At 42.2% G+C, this 15,535-nt stretch overlaps 1 protein-coding gene across 2 annotated transcripts; it reads left to right on the top strand.

Moving 5' to 3' along the window:
• Positions 1-5,526: 5,526 nt before the first annotated feature.
• Positions 5,527-15,181, top strand: PGAM5 (PGAM family member 5, mitochondrial serine/threonine protein phosphatase). Of its 2 annotated transcripts, none has more exons than XM_063350744.1 (6): positions 5,527-5,863; positions 8,401-8,579; positions 9,988-10,113; positions 11,323-11,411; positions 11,726-11,856; positions 13,757-15,181. In XM_063350744.1, exons 1-6 carry the CDS (start codon positions 5,586-5,588, stop codon positions 13,905-13,907), a joined length of 954 nt encoding a protein of 317 aa, XP_063206814.1. In that variant the 5' UTR covers positions 5,527-5,585; the 3' UTR covers positions 13,908-15,181. The 2 variants fall into 2 exon arrangements, with proteins under 2 accessions (XP_063206814.1, XP_063206813.1); XM_063350743.1 differs by having other exon boundaries at positions 11,723-11,856.
• The last annotated feature ends 354 nt before the right edge of the window (positions 15,182-15,535 follow it).

The raw sequence follows: 15,535 nt of genomic DNA, 5'->3' as shown, positions 1-15,535 counted from the left end.
CGGGGGTGGTGTTTGGGAAGCTCGTCTAGCTAAATCTGAGCTGCAGCTGCTATTTCTGCCCTGTTGCCAGCAGAGAATGTCACGTATCTGGCTGACTAACTTGCAGGTTCTCCAGACCTGTAGTTAGTGTCACTTCCCCAAAAACTATTTCATCCCAGGGTTTTGCCTACACAGCCTCAATGCAGCTTGTATGTGAAAACACTGCATTTAAATGCTTGTTTCCAAAAAAAGGAACAGCCTGTGCCAAGCTCATCCCTAGGGTGATTTTTCTGAAGTAAAGCAGGGAATATCTGAAACAGCTCCTGACAGAGAAATAGGAAAGGATATCCACTTGGGGGGAGCTCGAATTTTGCCTTTATATATCTTTGTAAAGCATTAAATGGATCATTAAAACCAGAAATCTCCTAAGCTTTGTAATTATGTATGTCACAGTACCTCAAATGATTTTGCAAGAAGAGTGCTCTGTTTCCTGCTAAGTGAATTTTGCAGATCACATTTTTTAATGGTTAGCCAGTGCCCCTAAAAGCAGAGGTTGGTTTAGGACATAGACTGCAGCGCCTAAACATTAAGCGCCTTGTAGTGACTGTTACTATCAAATGCAAGAGAAGCCAACACTTTCAAGTCTGTAATAACTACAAATTTATTTTCTTTTCTAAAACAGAAAAAAAAAAGAAAATGCTGTAGAGAGAGATCAGTTGAACTTTGCAAAAGCAGCAAATGCTGAAATGCTGTTGCTAAAGCAAATTCTCAGTTGCTAATCAGGATTAGGAGAAATGCCTGAGTTCTGTTTCGTTGTTGTGAGCTCTCAGCAGCACCTGTGCTTTGTTAGCAAAATAAAAGATTACTGTTACCTAAGACAAAAACGCTGGGGGGAAGGCAGTCCTTGAGGCAATAATATCAAATCCCCTTTTGTTTCCTGGATAGTGATTACAGTAAAATACTTTGCTTATGTTTCTATTCCTTAGACCATCTGTTTCAAATTAAACCCTTCTGGCATGATACATCATTATTTATTAGAGCGTTACATTAGATAATGTAGTGTTAGTATTGCTGTTATAAACCCTTAGTTTCATGAGTATGACTTTAGGGGCAGAACTGCATATGTTTACTTAATGAAAGGGCTGGAGACTGTGTTAATAAAACCAGTTTGCCAGTTCAGAAATTACTTTTTTTTTTTTTGGTCTTTTCTTTCACAAACATATTTTTGGTGTGTCCTTTGATTTGTAACTCTGAATGTTTGTGCTTGGTAGAGTGAAACCTTCTGGGTTTAGATAACAGAAAGCTAAGATACCGAGAAGGACTTGTTGGTAATAAACCGTTAGTCACCTAAAGCTGAAAACATGATAGCCTCTAGGGCATGGGGTGACATCCATTGCCAGAAATCTGCAATGCCATGTAGCATTCAAGGCACACACCCAGTGATTCTAACGCCACTGAAGACCTGGCAGGTAACACCCCCACCCAGAGGGAGTTTTATAAAAGCTCTTATTCTTGCCCTCTGTAGCAACTCTTTTCTCATGCTTTCCGTCAGAGGCAAGGCTTTGGAACACTAATATGCAGAAGACAGATTTTTATCCTAGAGCTATCCTGTCACTCCAGTCTCAACCGTTTGGGGACAATTTAAGAAGTGCAAGGAGATTTTTAAAAAAAGTTCAGTGTTAATGAGACTTTAGTCACGGTGTACTAAAGAGGCTTACTCCTCTTTAGTAAGGAGTAAGGAATAAGGAAAGAGATTCAGTCCCAGGAAAGAAGAGCAGTTCCTTACAGCTGAATTTGAGATACTTCAGTTTACCAGTGATGCCCAGCACAAAGAAACTTTTTCAGTCTATTTCAGATAGAAAGATGGTGACTGTGAGTGTAAAATTACGAAATGGATTACTCTTCTGTGATGTAAAGACTTTCTGTGCTCTAGGTAAGGTGAAGGCTAGTTTTAAATATGCTTATAGAGAGTATGTCTGGGGAAGGGGACAAGCCTTTCATCCTAAATGAGTTTCTCTCTCGTTTTTTTCTGGCCAAAAGAGATTTGAAGGGTCCTCTACTGGGTCATTCACAAGACTTAGATTAAATTCAAGATCTGAATCACTGCTAACATATATATGTGTAGACTTTCTTTCATGCCAAAATCTCCCTAAATTTTGTGCTGTATTTAACCAACACAGGACTTGCGTGGTTGTGCTTACCCTTCACTGATGTGGTCAGAAAGCTGGTATCTGCTTCAAAATTTTTTATTTTTTTAACTGGTCAAGTTACACAAACTAAAGTTGCTTAAAAGCAGTATTTTGTCTTGCTCTATAAAAAAATGTATTAAGTGAGCTTAAGTAACATCATTTTATAACCCAAAAGCTTAAACTAGTGTATCATTTAAATTTTGCTGGGTCTGAAGCGGGCCAGGATGACATCAGTATTTCCTTTAAGAAGGCCAGGAGTAAGTCCACGGTATATGTCTGAATACATTTGGATCAAATGACATAATGTTTCCTTTTTCTCTCTCTCTTTCTCTGTCTCTTTTTGAGAATAAACTTACAGATTTATTAGGGGTTTTTTTTACATTGGGAAAGGTGATACATGGTGAGTAAATGCACTTGGGGTCATGGAAAAGGCTTTTCAAAACCACATTTTCCTCATTTCAAATGTCCTTTGTTTTGTTTAAAAAAATGCCTGAAAGTTCATAAATTTTGCTTGCCAATTGTAGGCTAGAGACCTGCCCTTGCTCTCCCTGTAGCTAATGGTAAAACATCCAAACACTGACTCATCCAGGTAGTGATCCAGGTCCCATACAGAACACAAAAGTTGTTGGTATTCCTCGCGTAGTGAAGTTAACCCCGAGGGCTGTGTTGCTCCTGCTCTTGCCGCAAGGTGTTTCTGCCTGCCAGGGGAAAGCAGCACCCTTTGTCAGGCCACATCTGTACCGACTTTTCTGCCAACCGTACTGGCTTTCGAATTTCTGGTTTGCATTGTTCTGGTCACAACATAGTTAAGAGGCCACCCTAACCTTCCGCACCTTGCTCCAGGGTATCTCTGCATCTAGCACTGGCATGGGATAAACCCCTGGGAACCATCCCTGAGTATTGGACCCGTGGGCATCAGTAGCACAAGCGTTTACTGTTTTAGCTAATAGAACAATTCCATTAGTGGGTACCATCAGTAGGTTGTTATCCTCTTAGGTGGATTTTCTGCTCAGAGATGAAATACAACACAATAAAACTGGATTAGAATAGTAGCAATATGAATATATCTAAAAAAAAAAAAAGAGCAAGAAGTTAAATAGTTATTAATGTAATGCAGGACTATATTCAAGCTAGTGGTAACTTTCGACAAATTGTTTTTAGAAATTTTTTTAACCTAATTGAATTGCAATTTTTACAAAACCGGTAAACATAACCTAATTTAAAATAACATTTTTGGCTTTACTGAGTAAAATCTAAAGTAATCTCAAAAGACTTTTACGTATAAATTGTATAAATGCGTTACTACCTAAACCAAGCAAAAATAAACTGCAGAATGGGAGCATATGCACAGGAGATTTCTGATGGTAAAGTGTTATCACAGAAGAATGACATCCAAAATGCAGCATGGAGGCAAAAAAATCAGTATTACCCATTTTAATTTTCTAGCACAATGAGATTGCCCAGATGTTCAGCAATACATTTTTTTGCTGAGGAAGCAATTTTGACTATTGCTTAACAACAGTCTCAAATTTTTCTGGTGGTGAGCTGAGTTCAGCCCTGGTGTGAGTTGGTGCCACTGTTGTGCACTTGACAAACTCGCCTCTGTCTATACTGGGATTTTGACCTCAAGTGTCGGATATTTGTCCAATTGATGCACCTTTAATAGCATTGAAGTTTCAGCTGAACCACATGATTTTAGAATTCAATTCAAGCAACTGAGAGATTTATCAGGAATTCCACTATTTGTCCCATCCGGCTTCAGCCTGTCCCCAAGTGGACGATGGCGTCTGGTGCAGTTTTTTTCTTCTTCCATGAGTCGTTGGAGGTCAAATAGGGCAACTGGGATTCAGGTTAGTGGGAGGCTCCTGGGAAAGAGGTCAGCGGGACAGTTAATGGAGAATGAGTGTTAATTATGAGGGATAGAAGAGAAAAGGTATTATGGGGGAAAAGATTTAGAAGTCATTTGCAGGAAGCTAGGAAACTGAGAACTGGGGAAAAACAACTGTGCTATTTATGAGGAACTGGATGTGAAGTTCCGAAATTAAATTTTTTCCTTCTGGGCTCTTGATAAGAAGGAACATACACAGTATAAATACACGCTCCTGCCTCTATTGTAAGCGCTGATACTTCCAAGATAAACTAAAGCAAAATAATTGAATTAACATTTTAAAGCTGTATAAGAAGAAACAGAAGGCTGAGTAGCTTAAATATAGAGTGAGGCAGGCAAGGAGGATAAAGGAGGGGAAAAAACCATCTAGTCTGTAGCAAATTTTCATCAGGGTCTTTGATTCAGTTGTCTGGCCCCTGGGGGCCACTGTTGATCTAAAAACGTCCGAGAGCCAAAGGACCTGTACTGGAGACAGATGGATTTCTCCATCTGAACCATGTGTGTGTGAGACAGAGACACGGAGTGGTGGACAGGGGAAAGACACTCAGCTGGGAGAGCTGGAGAGTGCTTTGCCTTCTTCAGCAGAAGGACCATTTTCTTTGGGACAGACATGGCATCCTCGTCGTTCTGCTGTAAGCCCCGCCAAGCCAAGGGCCTGTTGTCTCGATGGCGGAGCAGGAGCAGGACGGGCGGCTGGGTGCCTGGGGGAGTGGGAGGACTCTGTGATCCTTCTGGGGGCCCTCGCACTGGTTGAAACCTGGCTGCTGGAAACCTTCCACCCAGCGGGCACAGGAGTGGAGTAACTCGGATTTGTAGTGTGGGGAGTGTGGGTATGGCGGCAAAGCTTCAACAGGTGCACGGGCATGATAAGAATGCGTAATTAAATATGCAAAGGCTGAATAACAGAATGTGTAAAATACACCAGCATCCCGAGATCCAGGTTCAGCAGCATTTCTGTCACTGTTTGCAAACTGCTGAATTTAACAGGTAGCAATCAGTGCTGAATTTTGGATGTCAGCTCAGAAAAAAAAGGGCTCTGTTCCGCTTCTCTTTCCCCAAGGCTTCTGTCGTGGGGTTATTAAGACAGTAAGCACCACGGCGGGTCTACAGGTAATTAATGTTCCGCTTTGACCACATCGTTTCTCCTGCGCAACGCAACGCTGCTGGAGCCAAACCGAGATCTTGCTCCTGAAAGAAGCTTCCTCGTCAGTCACAGACCAGAACCCTGGGCTGGAAGGGACCACGAGGACCATCCCTTCCACCCTTTGCCGGTCAAGATGGCCCGAATGGGGGCAGGGAGGAGCCGCCCTCGGGCGGGCGAGGTGGGGAGGCCGACGCTGTAGGCCGGGCGTCCGCATGCCCTAAATGCCGGCTTCCCCCTTCTCTTCCCGGGAACCGCCCGCCCCATCCCTGCCCGCCGCCTTCGCGGAGGAATCTTGCCCCGCGCCGCGCTCCGTCCGCGGAGGGGCGGGGCTGGGCGGGGCGCGCGGCGGCGGGGCTGAGGGGGCACGCGGCGCGCCGCCGGCGCCATGTCGTTCCGCCGAGCCTTGGCGCTGGCAGCCTGCGGGCTGGCCGGGGGCTCCGTCCTCTTCTCCGCCGTTGCCGTGAGCAAGCAGCCGGCCCGCGGCGGCGAAGCCGAGCCGCGGACGGGGGGCTCCGCCGTCGCCGTTCCCCCCGCCTCCGCCGCGCCGCCGGGTTTGCTGCTGCTGCCGCCCGCCGCCGCCGCCGCCTCCTCCTGCCCGCCGGCTCCCGGCTGGATCGAGAGACCCGCCGGCACCGGCGGCTACTGGGACAGCAACTGGGACAGGTAGGGGCGGCGGGGACCCGCTGTTGGCGGCGGCTGTGGTGAGGGAAGGGGGCGCGAGGGGACGGGTGGGCTGCTCAGGGCAGAAGAGAGAGGAAATTCTTGGAACTTCTTGGAAATTCTTGGCGTTCTGGGGCACCCGAGCGCTCTGAGGGGCCTGCTGGTGCTTGTGCTGGCCGTGGAACTGCAATTAGTGTTCTTAAATCCCTGTAAAGGTAATGTTGCCTTGAACCTAACTTAATTGTGTTCGTCATGGTGTTGAAATGCAATCACCCAAGGGTTAACTACATATTTCTGATCTTTAATTAGAACGTGCAAAGATCTGTATTGAGCTTTGACTCATTTAGCTTCCGTCTGGTAGAATTGTCTCCCCAGGGAGACTTCTGTCAGGCTCAAGTATAATCGCAGTAAATCCAAACTTAAGCACCAACAGATTTTTATTGTATAATTCAGCCTGGTTTGGGTTTTGAGATGCTACAGAATCAAATGCTCATATAAACAGGGCTATGTACGCCTAATTATAAAAATAAAACCTTCATTAAAGAAGGTATATCTGGTTACGCAGTTACATTGAGGGAGATACTAAAGCTACTTGTTTAACTGCAGATCCAGACCTTTGTGGTGCTGCTAAATGGTTGATTTTCTTCAGGGATTCTAAAGTACTTTCAGACTCTTGTAACACTTCTTTTTTTTTTTTTTTTTTTTTTTTTTTAACTAATTCAGGAAGTAGAGATTGTGCTATAACTGATGTCACTGTCAAAATTGCCTGAACAAATATAGCTAGATAACACTTAATGGCAGTTAAGGATAGTGTACTATATCACCATCCATCATAGTGTGCAAACAGTGGAAGTGTATTATGCAAATACATTATTGCAGATCAGCTTTAGTTTTCTGCTGCTTGGTGTCTCCCAGTCGGTGTGGTTTGACTTTGGCTATACCTGGTTGAAGTCTTAATTTTGATTTTTGGATGACATTGGCAGAAACACTCTAACGTGTAAAGGTGTCAAATGGCTTATAAATACACAAATGTGTATAACACTTATAAATGTATGTAAACGTGCTTGGATTTTTCAGACATTTTTTTCTGTTTTCCTAATGTACCTTTCCAGCAATATAGTTTCTACTGAACCAAAAGAAGTATCCTATGAAACAGCAATGGAACTTCTTGTTATTAGACTATTGTTTCATTTTTATTGCCTTGCTGAACTTTGTCAACAGCTTGAGGAATGTGTTGAGCCTCATTGCTTAATAGAAATCAGGTTTTTACTAAAGCAAAGTGGATGCAAGGCTTTTTAAAGCCAATCTTGCCGTGAACTGTAGAAATAGGTATGTGAAGCAGCAATTTTCTGTGACCAGCTTACTTTGTCTCGAACTGAATAAAAATTATATTCTTGATTTAAAAAAGAAAAACAAATAAAGAAACAAGTTTAATTATAATAATGGAAGAAGTGAGATCTGATACAAATTAAATAAATTAACTGTTCTTTAGGTATGAGGTGAAGGGAAAGGATTTACCCTCTAAGGTGGAGAGACATAGCAAAAGTATTTGTATTGATGGGGTAGAGGATCAGTGCAGAGAGGGGACCAGAAGACCAATCTATGGGAGGCTTGGACAGTGTTGATGATGATAGTGCGGTGTTGGCAGCAAGAAACCTGTGGCACTGGTCTGTGGTACTGGGGGAGGGAGGGGAAGAGCCTCCGTGCCTGCTGTCATCTTGCAGAACCGGATCAACTGGGTGATGTGCAAGAGGGAAGGTTATGGTGTGCAGAAAGGGAGACTTGTCTGCAGTGTGACAAGATGGAAGAAAGATTAAAGTGGCATGAGGGGAGGGAATGATGAAGATGAAAGGATAAATAAACATGCCAGGCTGAACAACAAAAAAGTGTTACTGGAGAGACCTGATATGACCCGGTTTAAAGTACAAAATAATTCTCAATATGCACTGCAGAAAATTGGAGTAACATTTTCTTTCCCTTATGTTCAGTCAGCACCTCTTCCCCTTTTCCTGGATATCGCTCGTGGTTATTTTTTCTTATCAAAAACCCTACCCTACTGTGACTGAAACTGAGTGAAAATCCCAAGAACAACTATTGAATTAACAGGAATTAATATAAAATCTCTGCTAGTGTTTATAATCTTCTTGTCCAGACAGACTGTAGCTTTCATGTGTTTTAGTGTACACCATCTGTTTGCATTAGGATTTAACTTTTTCTGTTGCGTTTGTTGCTTTTTTCCCCCCAAGAATTAACTGAGGGGTGGCTGTTGCCAAACAGCAAATTTATCTGTGTCAGATACACCTTTTAACCTACAGCATTAACTTTTGTTTTTTTTAATGCAGGCTTTTATTTATATCTCTCGAACAATGGTTTAATCAGTTTTGCAATATAAATGGCTAAATAGTCAATTTTAGTATGTCAGTTATATCTAGAACTGAGGCAAGACTGTAAAATTCCTCAAGGAAACCCAAAATCTGTAAAATTTATCTGCCTTTTAATCTCCCCTATCTAAAAATGATGTTTTAAATGTGTTTGTTTAGACGTGAACCACTGGCTCTTATCAACCTCAAAAAAAAAAACGAAGAAACTGGGGAAGAAGAACTTGCCTCGCGCTTAGATCACTGCAAAGCAAAAGCCACCAGGCACATATTCCTTATCCGTCATTCTCAATATAATTTGGATGGCCGGGCTGATAAAGACAGAACTCTGACCCCACTTGGTATGTATTCTAGAAGCATCGTACTTTGCGTTTTGAGAAAATTGTTTTTCACCTACTGCTGTCGGATGAGTACAGGTCAGTAACTCACCTCTGTTCTGGGTCTCACTGCCAAACCTTAATCCACTTTCTGGATCCTTTGTGGCAGAAAGATGTCATGAATAAGTTTGGTTTTTCCATTTTTGATCCTCTAAATCCAGACATTAAAATCTGCTTTACAGAGTTCTAAACATACTCAGTTGTAAAGAAAATTCACAAAGGAAACTTCCAAGTTATCTTAAGGTTCCTTGAGCAAATTTTCACGCTAGTTTACATAATTCCTCAAGGCTGAGCTTTTAAACTTAGCTGCATGCCTAAGTTTGGGATAGTTTTCTTTTTAAAAGCTATTCCTGTTAGTTAATTTGCTGATTTATAAAAAATAAAATTGCCCCTGACTTTCCTTTCAGTTGGAGTATTTATAATTAAATACATTTAACTTATGCTACTAAGCACTGATTCTGGGAATACTGCTTATCAGTTGCATGAAATGAGGGTAACCTCTGTCTGTGTTGATCTTAATTCATTGATCCTGTGACTAGGTCTTAAATGCTAATTAGTATTATCTTAATAGTGTACTTAAAAAACAGTGGACACTTTCTTGATTATATGTATGCCAACACTACTTTGAGGGGGGGAGGATTATTGTTGTGCAATGCTGCTTGAGGTTTTAGAAGTCTGGTGACAAATGTTTCGTGTAAACACCTCCCCTCATCCCCCCCAAGTCTTAATCACCAGTGTGCAAACAGGAGTGAGATGGTAGCTTCAGGAGGAAGCTGCTATCTTAAAGCGGTAACAAAGTATATTCTTAATTCTGTCTCATGCCATGCGTTGCCTAAGTTACTTAAACTAACTGTTGCCTTTTCACCTACCTACCTGAAAGATGGAGTAAAGCCTTCCCTGGGGTATCTAAGTGCTGTGGTTCTTAACTGTTCCAAGCTGACATTACCTTTATGAAAAACGCCCTGTTGGGTCTGAGTTTGACACAGTCTTCTCTTCTGTGCTCCCCGAAGACAGAGGTGGCAGATGGCTTGGGTCAGCACTATCTTTTATTGGAAGTGGCTCCCTGGGGATGGGGCTAGCCAGGGATATTGAATACTTTAGTGAAAGTCTCTGAGTAAGTTTTGATTATTTTCTTTTTTTTTAATAAAAAAACCCAACCCTGCTGATGGAAATATGACTTGAAATTGTCCAGCTAATAAGCTTGATCTGAGTAAGTAGTGACTCTGATAAAAATGTTTTCCAATTACTTTTTGAAAGGAAAAACAATGACATTGATGGAGACCTTTTATGTCTATTGGACAACTTTTTCAGTAGTTTGTGTGAGGTGCTTAGATGAGCGTCACCAATTTATATAATGAATATCATCTTTAAGGTCGAGAGCAGGCTGAACTGACAGGACACAGGCTGGCGAGCTTGGGATTAAAATTTGATCAGATTATCCACTCCTCCATGACTAGAGCAACTGAAACAACTGAAATTATAAGCAAACATCTCCCAGGTAAGTGAATTCCCTTAATCTGTCATTGTCTTCTGATCCTTAAAACTCCTTCCAGTAGAATTCTAAGCTTGTCTTTAAGGTTGAGATGTTACTTAGTCAACTTCCATCCCTGTGTGAATATGTCTATAGAAGAAACTAACAAAGAAACTAACAACCCTAATGCTGCATGTTTCCAGTTCATCTTTAAAAATACAAGAGGGATCTGCCCCTCTGAGTGACTAGCTGCTACCTGTACCTACTGCTGTGCAGGAGAGCTCTGCTGGTTGCTCTTGACTTAGGCATTTTGCAAAGCAAGGACTTGCAGGTCATCACGCTTGGCTCAGCCCTCAATCTCGGGGGGCAATAGCGCAGGAGAGAAGATGATCGTGAACTGCAGTTCTTGTAGTGATGTTTGCTGTGTTAGTTAACAGGCCCTTGTGTTCTGTGCTGTTCTGTGAGCAGGGGAAGATGTGGCATGCTCACAAAGGTGTAGGGATTTTTTAATGGGAGTGCTTTATTTATGTGCGTTTTGGGGATGTTGTGGGGTTTTTGGTGGTTTTGTTTTGTTTTACTGTTTTGGTTTTTTTTCCTCTTGCTGTTCAGACATACTAGGATCTAAACTAAAGGTATTTGTACATAATTCTGTCTGGTATTTTAGCAGATATTCAGGTATGACTAACTGAATGGGAGTTCTCTTAACCATTCTGTGTTTGTTTTATTAAATGTGCTGCTTCAAAAAAACATCCCAAAACAACAAAACAAAAAATGCCAGACAACCCTCAAACCCCAAAACAAGCACAATGCCACCCCATCTACGCCATCTTTCTTTCCTCAGAGTAAGAGATCAAAATATTAATATAAATATTAAATATCAAAAGTGCAGCATTAGCATTAATTAGCGGTAAGCATTAACTGACGTACAGATTTAGATTAACATCCTTGCAAGTGTATTTCTTCAAAGTGCAGCAGACTGGGGAGACTCAACTTCCTGTGCCAGGCTGATCTGGCTGTTCTCGCTTGGAATAAACTTTGTCTTGCTGATGACAGAACAGTTGTGTTGGAGAGATTCACACACCTTGGTAGGAAGTGTATCTAAATGGCCTTCAGGAAGGAGAGGGAGACTTCCTTGAAGAAAGAATATGAAAAATGTATTGATTGTAGAGTTGTGGGTCTGTTTGCAGTGGTAGGTGGAGTAACAACAACTTTCTGAATGTCTGTTTAATATTTCAGGAGTCAAAAAAATTAGCACTGACCTGCTGAGAGAGGGAGCACCTATAGAACCAGACCCTCCGGTCTCTCACTGGAAACCAGAAGCTGTGGTAACTTTTTACTTAAAGTTTGGTGGTTGGTTTTTTTTTCTGTATTTGTTTTGTTTTCTTTAATATACTTTATATTGACTTGCAGTGTCTGAGATGATGTTTTTCATTATAGACCTTAGATAACTGCATACTTTTCTCCTCCCCAGTAAGTGTACAGAACAGTTAAAATAACTTAAAATCCTTAAGTATCAATTCAGCCTCAAAGGTGCATCCCTGTAAAGAACTCTATAGAAGACGCAGCCCATCGGCACATGCAGACGATGGCATGTGCTACTCTGAGCTGTGTTTCATTCTGAACTCTGTGTCATTAGCAGTATTACGAAGATGGAGCTCGAATTGAAGCTGCTTTTCGAAACTTCATTCATAGAGCTGATGCAAAGCAGGAAGAAGACAGCTACGAGATCTTTGTCTGCCATGCCAACGTGATCCGCTATATCGTGTGCAGGTACGTCTTGGATTGTGTGTTCATCTGTGTGCTTTGAAAGGTCATAGTTTTACTGGCATAGTGTTGGCGTATGACACTGCTGGGTTGATTTGGCTTGTTAGAAGTGGTTGGAAATCAGGGCCTGCAATGTGAGCAGCTGCTTCTGCAACTTCATCACAGCGTTCATTTGCAGATAGAGGACAAATCTGAAAATTGGAACACTTTCATTCTAGTTCTAAAGTGAAAATGGCTAAACTGGTGAGGCTCAAAACCTTTTGTTTACATCTGAACAGTCTCTTTAGTATCATAAGCTTCTGCTTCCCATAAGCCTGAGGACAATACCTGTGTGGACTGTTGGAAAAGACAACAAATAGAACATCTGACTGGATGCATCTTTTTGAGGTGACGTGAATTTGATCTGGTATAATGAAAGATTGATTTAGTTTTGGGAATTCTTCACTAATGGAAGTTTTTGTATTATGTTCAAGTTGTGTTTGTATTTCAAGTGTGTTTTTGCGGTAACACGCAGTATTGGATTAGAGGGGAGAGTGGATCTTTCCACTAATATTAGGGTTGTTCATGAAGGAGAAAACAGTTCCGTATCTTTGCCTGTCTCTATATCCAGTCAGTTGAGTCTGTTTTATTCCTCTTCCCTATCAACAAAGCCCTGTCTGTAAGATAATTTGTCTTGAGTGGGACATATGTGATTAAACTTTAATCCGATCAATACCTACAACAATTTCAGTTAGCTTTATTTAGCTGAGCTAGGTAAATGCTAGCTTGACTGCTCTGTGGACTGCTTTAGAGCTCTTCAAAATTGCTATACTTAAAAATATTGATCAGGTAAACAGAATATTCTTTCCTGTGCTGAAAGACATCTTCTTGCTGCTACCTAGGCTTTTTCTGAAGTAGCGGCCTACTTCTTTCTGTTTGCATTTTCTTCCCTCTTTAACTTCTCCCTGTGCCTTTTGTTCCAGGCTATCTGATAACGCAATCCATGTAGCATTCCCTTTGAATCTAGCTTGACTGTAGCTGTTACTTAATTTCTTAGCCTTCCTAAAAGACTGTCATAGAGCCAAACCCAAGTTATTCTTTAGTATCTGATGCAAAAGATGTTTGAGACAACTTTGTATTTTCTCCAGCTGTTTACTACAATTGATTGACCTGCTGAGGCTGTTCAGTTAGGAATTTTAGAATAGCTGGAGACTTGCTGTGATACTGTGTTTATATAAAATGCACAAGGTACTTTTTCTTGCCACTTCTGGGGAACAATACAGCTGATGGCAAGTAGCTCTGGTGAATTTCTTCCATAGGCACATATAGGTAAGTAGAACGAATCCTGTCTCACTGCCTCGTCTCTGCTGTTGTTACATACCTACCCATGTTGATAAGGCTAAAAGAGTGTGTAAAAGTGTGCTGTTTGACACCTACGCCTTTGGTCTGTGGAGGAGACCGTTGGGGTGTGAGCTGTCTGCTCCGTGTGTCCTGGACCACGCGGGGTTCTATGCTGCTGCTGCTGTCGGCTCAGTGACCAACTTCAACCTATGCTGTCTATTGTCTCGTTTGTAACGAGGCTGCTCAGAGTGTTCCCAGCAACCTGACTACATTAGAGCTTCTGCCTTCTGTCGATTTGAATTAATCCTGTCTACAATAATCATACCCATCTGCTGGACTCTGCTTATGCAAGTGTGTTGTTGGCACTGGTCCAGTTATCAATGCTGCCTTTTCATATCAACTGCACAAGAAAAGTATTTTTTTTCCAGGGCGGATGGTGGGGGCATTTGCATGCAGGCTGCAGAATGACCAACAATTTTCTTTTCTTTTTTTTTTTTTTTTTTTTGTCCTTATCTGGAGCAGAAGGTGATGCTGTGAGTGGCATTTTAATATAACTGTTTATAAATGATTTTTTTTTTTTTTTAAGAGCATTGCAGTTCCCCCCAGAAGGCTGGCTGCGAATGTCTCTCAACAATGGCAGCATAACTCACTTGGTGATACGTCCGAATGGAAGGGTGGCACTTCGAACACTGGGTGACACAGGTTTCATGCCTCCGGAAAAAATCACACGCACCTGAATGAGAAAAACTGACGTCTGTCCAGGAGCTGCCTCTAGTCTCTTTGCACTAGTACATTCAGCAACAGTACCACTACATTTTTATCGGTTATGTTGGGGTGTGATGCTGTCTTAAAAATGTCCTTTAGCCCTTTGCCTCCTTCATACATATTCATATCTGCCTTTCAGTCCAGAAAAGAAGAAATCTTTGTGAGCCTGACACTGTCCAGTTCTCAAGTATTCCCCAAAACCCAAGGCTGAGCTGTGGAATACAAAGAGACTGAATGTCTGTGTGCTCAGCAGTTGCAAGAGCACTGAAGTTCCCCCCCCCCCGAATTTCTATAACCAAAGCTTGCTCCTGTGGGTATTTTTCGTGTGCAGGAAAGCAATTGGTGTGGGAACTGGAAGGAACAGTCCTTGTATCACACTGCAACTAAAATCTGAAGATGAGCCAGCTTGTTCCAACTCTTGTAGAAGACGCGACAAACAGGGTATTCTGCTGTTAAAAGGACAAAGGGATAAGGCTTCAGTTTCTGTAAGCTGTTGAGGATGTATATGTTGTGTCATTGTTCCCCTCTCCCCCCAAAAAAGCTCATGTAAACTGTGCCTGGAGGTTGTAAGCATAAAGCAAAAAGAGGGTTAAAAAAACCCATTTGCCTCAGAGCTGTGGTGCTAGAATTAACTACTACTTTTATTAAGTGTTCCTCCATCCTCAGGAAGTACCTTAAGCTATTCTGAACGATGCTTTTTTGTCTTGTAAAGCCTTTAACTAAAAGTTGGTCTGTAGAAGGATGTAGGGATGAGTTTGTAGCAGTAAGATGGAAGGAAAGCAGCAATCTTCCACAAGTACTTCCAGTTACCAACTGCGACATTTTTGAGTGCTTTCTCCCATTGATATGTACTGGCGATACCTTGCTTTCAGAGCAGAGAATACTGAGTTCCAGGTAGCGATACTTCAGGTCAGAGGTTCTGCAGTGTTGGAGCAAACTGCTGCTTAAAACTACTGTTGCCTGAATGGTGGAAAAGTGTCTGTGGGATGGCTTTTCTCAGCCCCAGGCATAGTACAGCCCTCAGGCACAGTGTGTGGAGTGTGTGGTTGATGCAGGGCTGCTACGTCAGGATGATTTCAAGGAAAATGGGGCTAGTAGGGAACAAAACATGACTGTTGTGTAGTGCAAGTTGTGGGGGCAAGAGGAAACCATGGTGATGTCTCTCATTCATGCAATGAGAATAATTTATCAGTTTTTGTCTATTAACTTTTTAAAAGTTTTGAATAAAATGACTGGTCGGTCTTTCTTTCTTGTGTCTTCAGTTGAACAGCTGTAGGCCATGCTGCTGCAGAGTGTGTGGCTTGAAGTGCTGGGCGGTGACTTGTGTGGGTTTCTGCCAGCTGAGCAGCCTTTGTTGCCTTGGGCAACAAGTCATTTTACCAACTTTGTCTTTTTAACTCCAAATAGCTGAAATGTAAACTTGAGATAGCAGTTGGTTTAATTATCATCCTCTCCAGGAACAAGTGCAAGCCCTGCAGTGTACAAGAGGGGACAGCTGTGTGCTAGTCCCAGCCCTTTGGCTCCTGGCAGCCTGGGAGTTACAGGGCACTTACCGTCACGTGGCACAGGAGCACCAAAGCTGGTAAGATGAAAATTCTGT

Source organism: Chroicocephalus ridibundus, chromosome 13 (genome assembly GCF_963924245.1).
Source record: "Chroicocephalus ridibundus chromosome 13, bChrRid1.1, whole genome shotgun sequence".
Classification (NCBI taxonomy): Eukaryota; Metazoa; Chordata; class Aves; order Charadriiformes; family Laridae; genus Chroicocephalus; species Chroicocephalus ridibundus.
The sequence above is the reverse complement of the archived record's forward strand: the minus strand, read 5'-3'. Positions and strand labels throughout refer to the sequence as shown.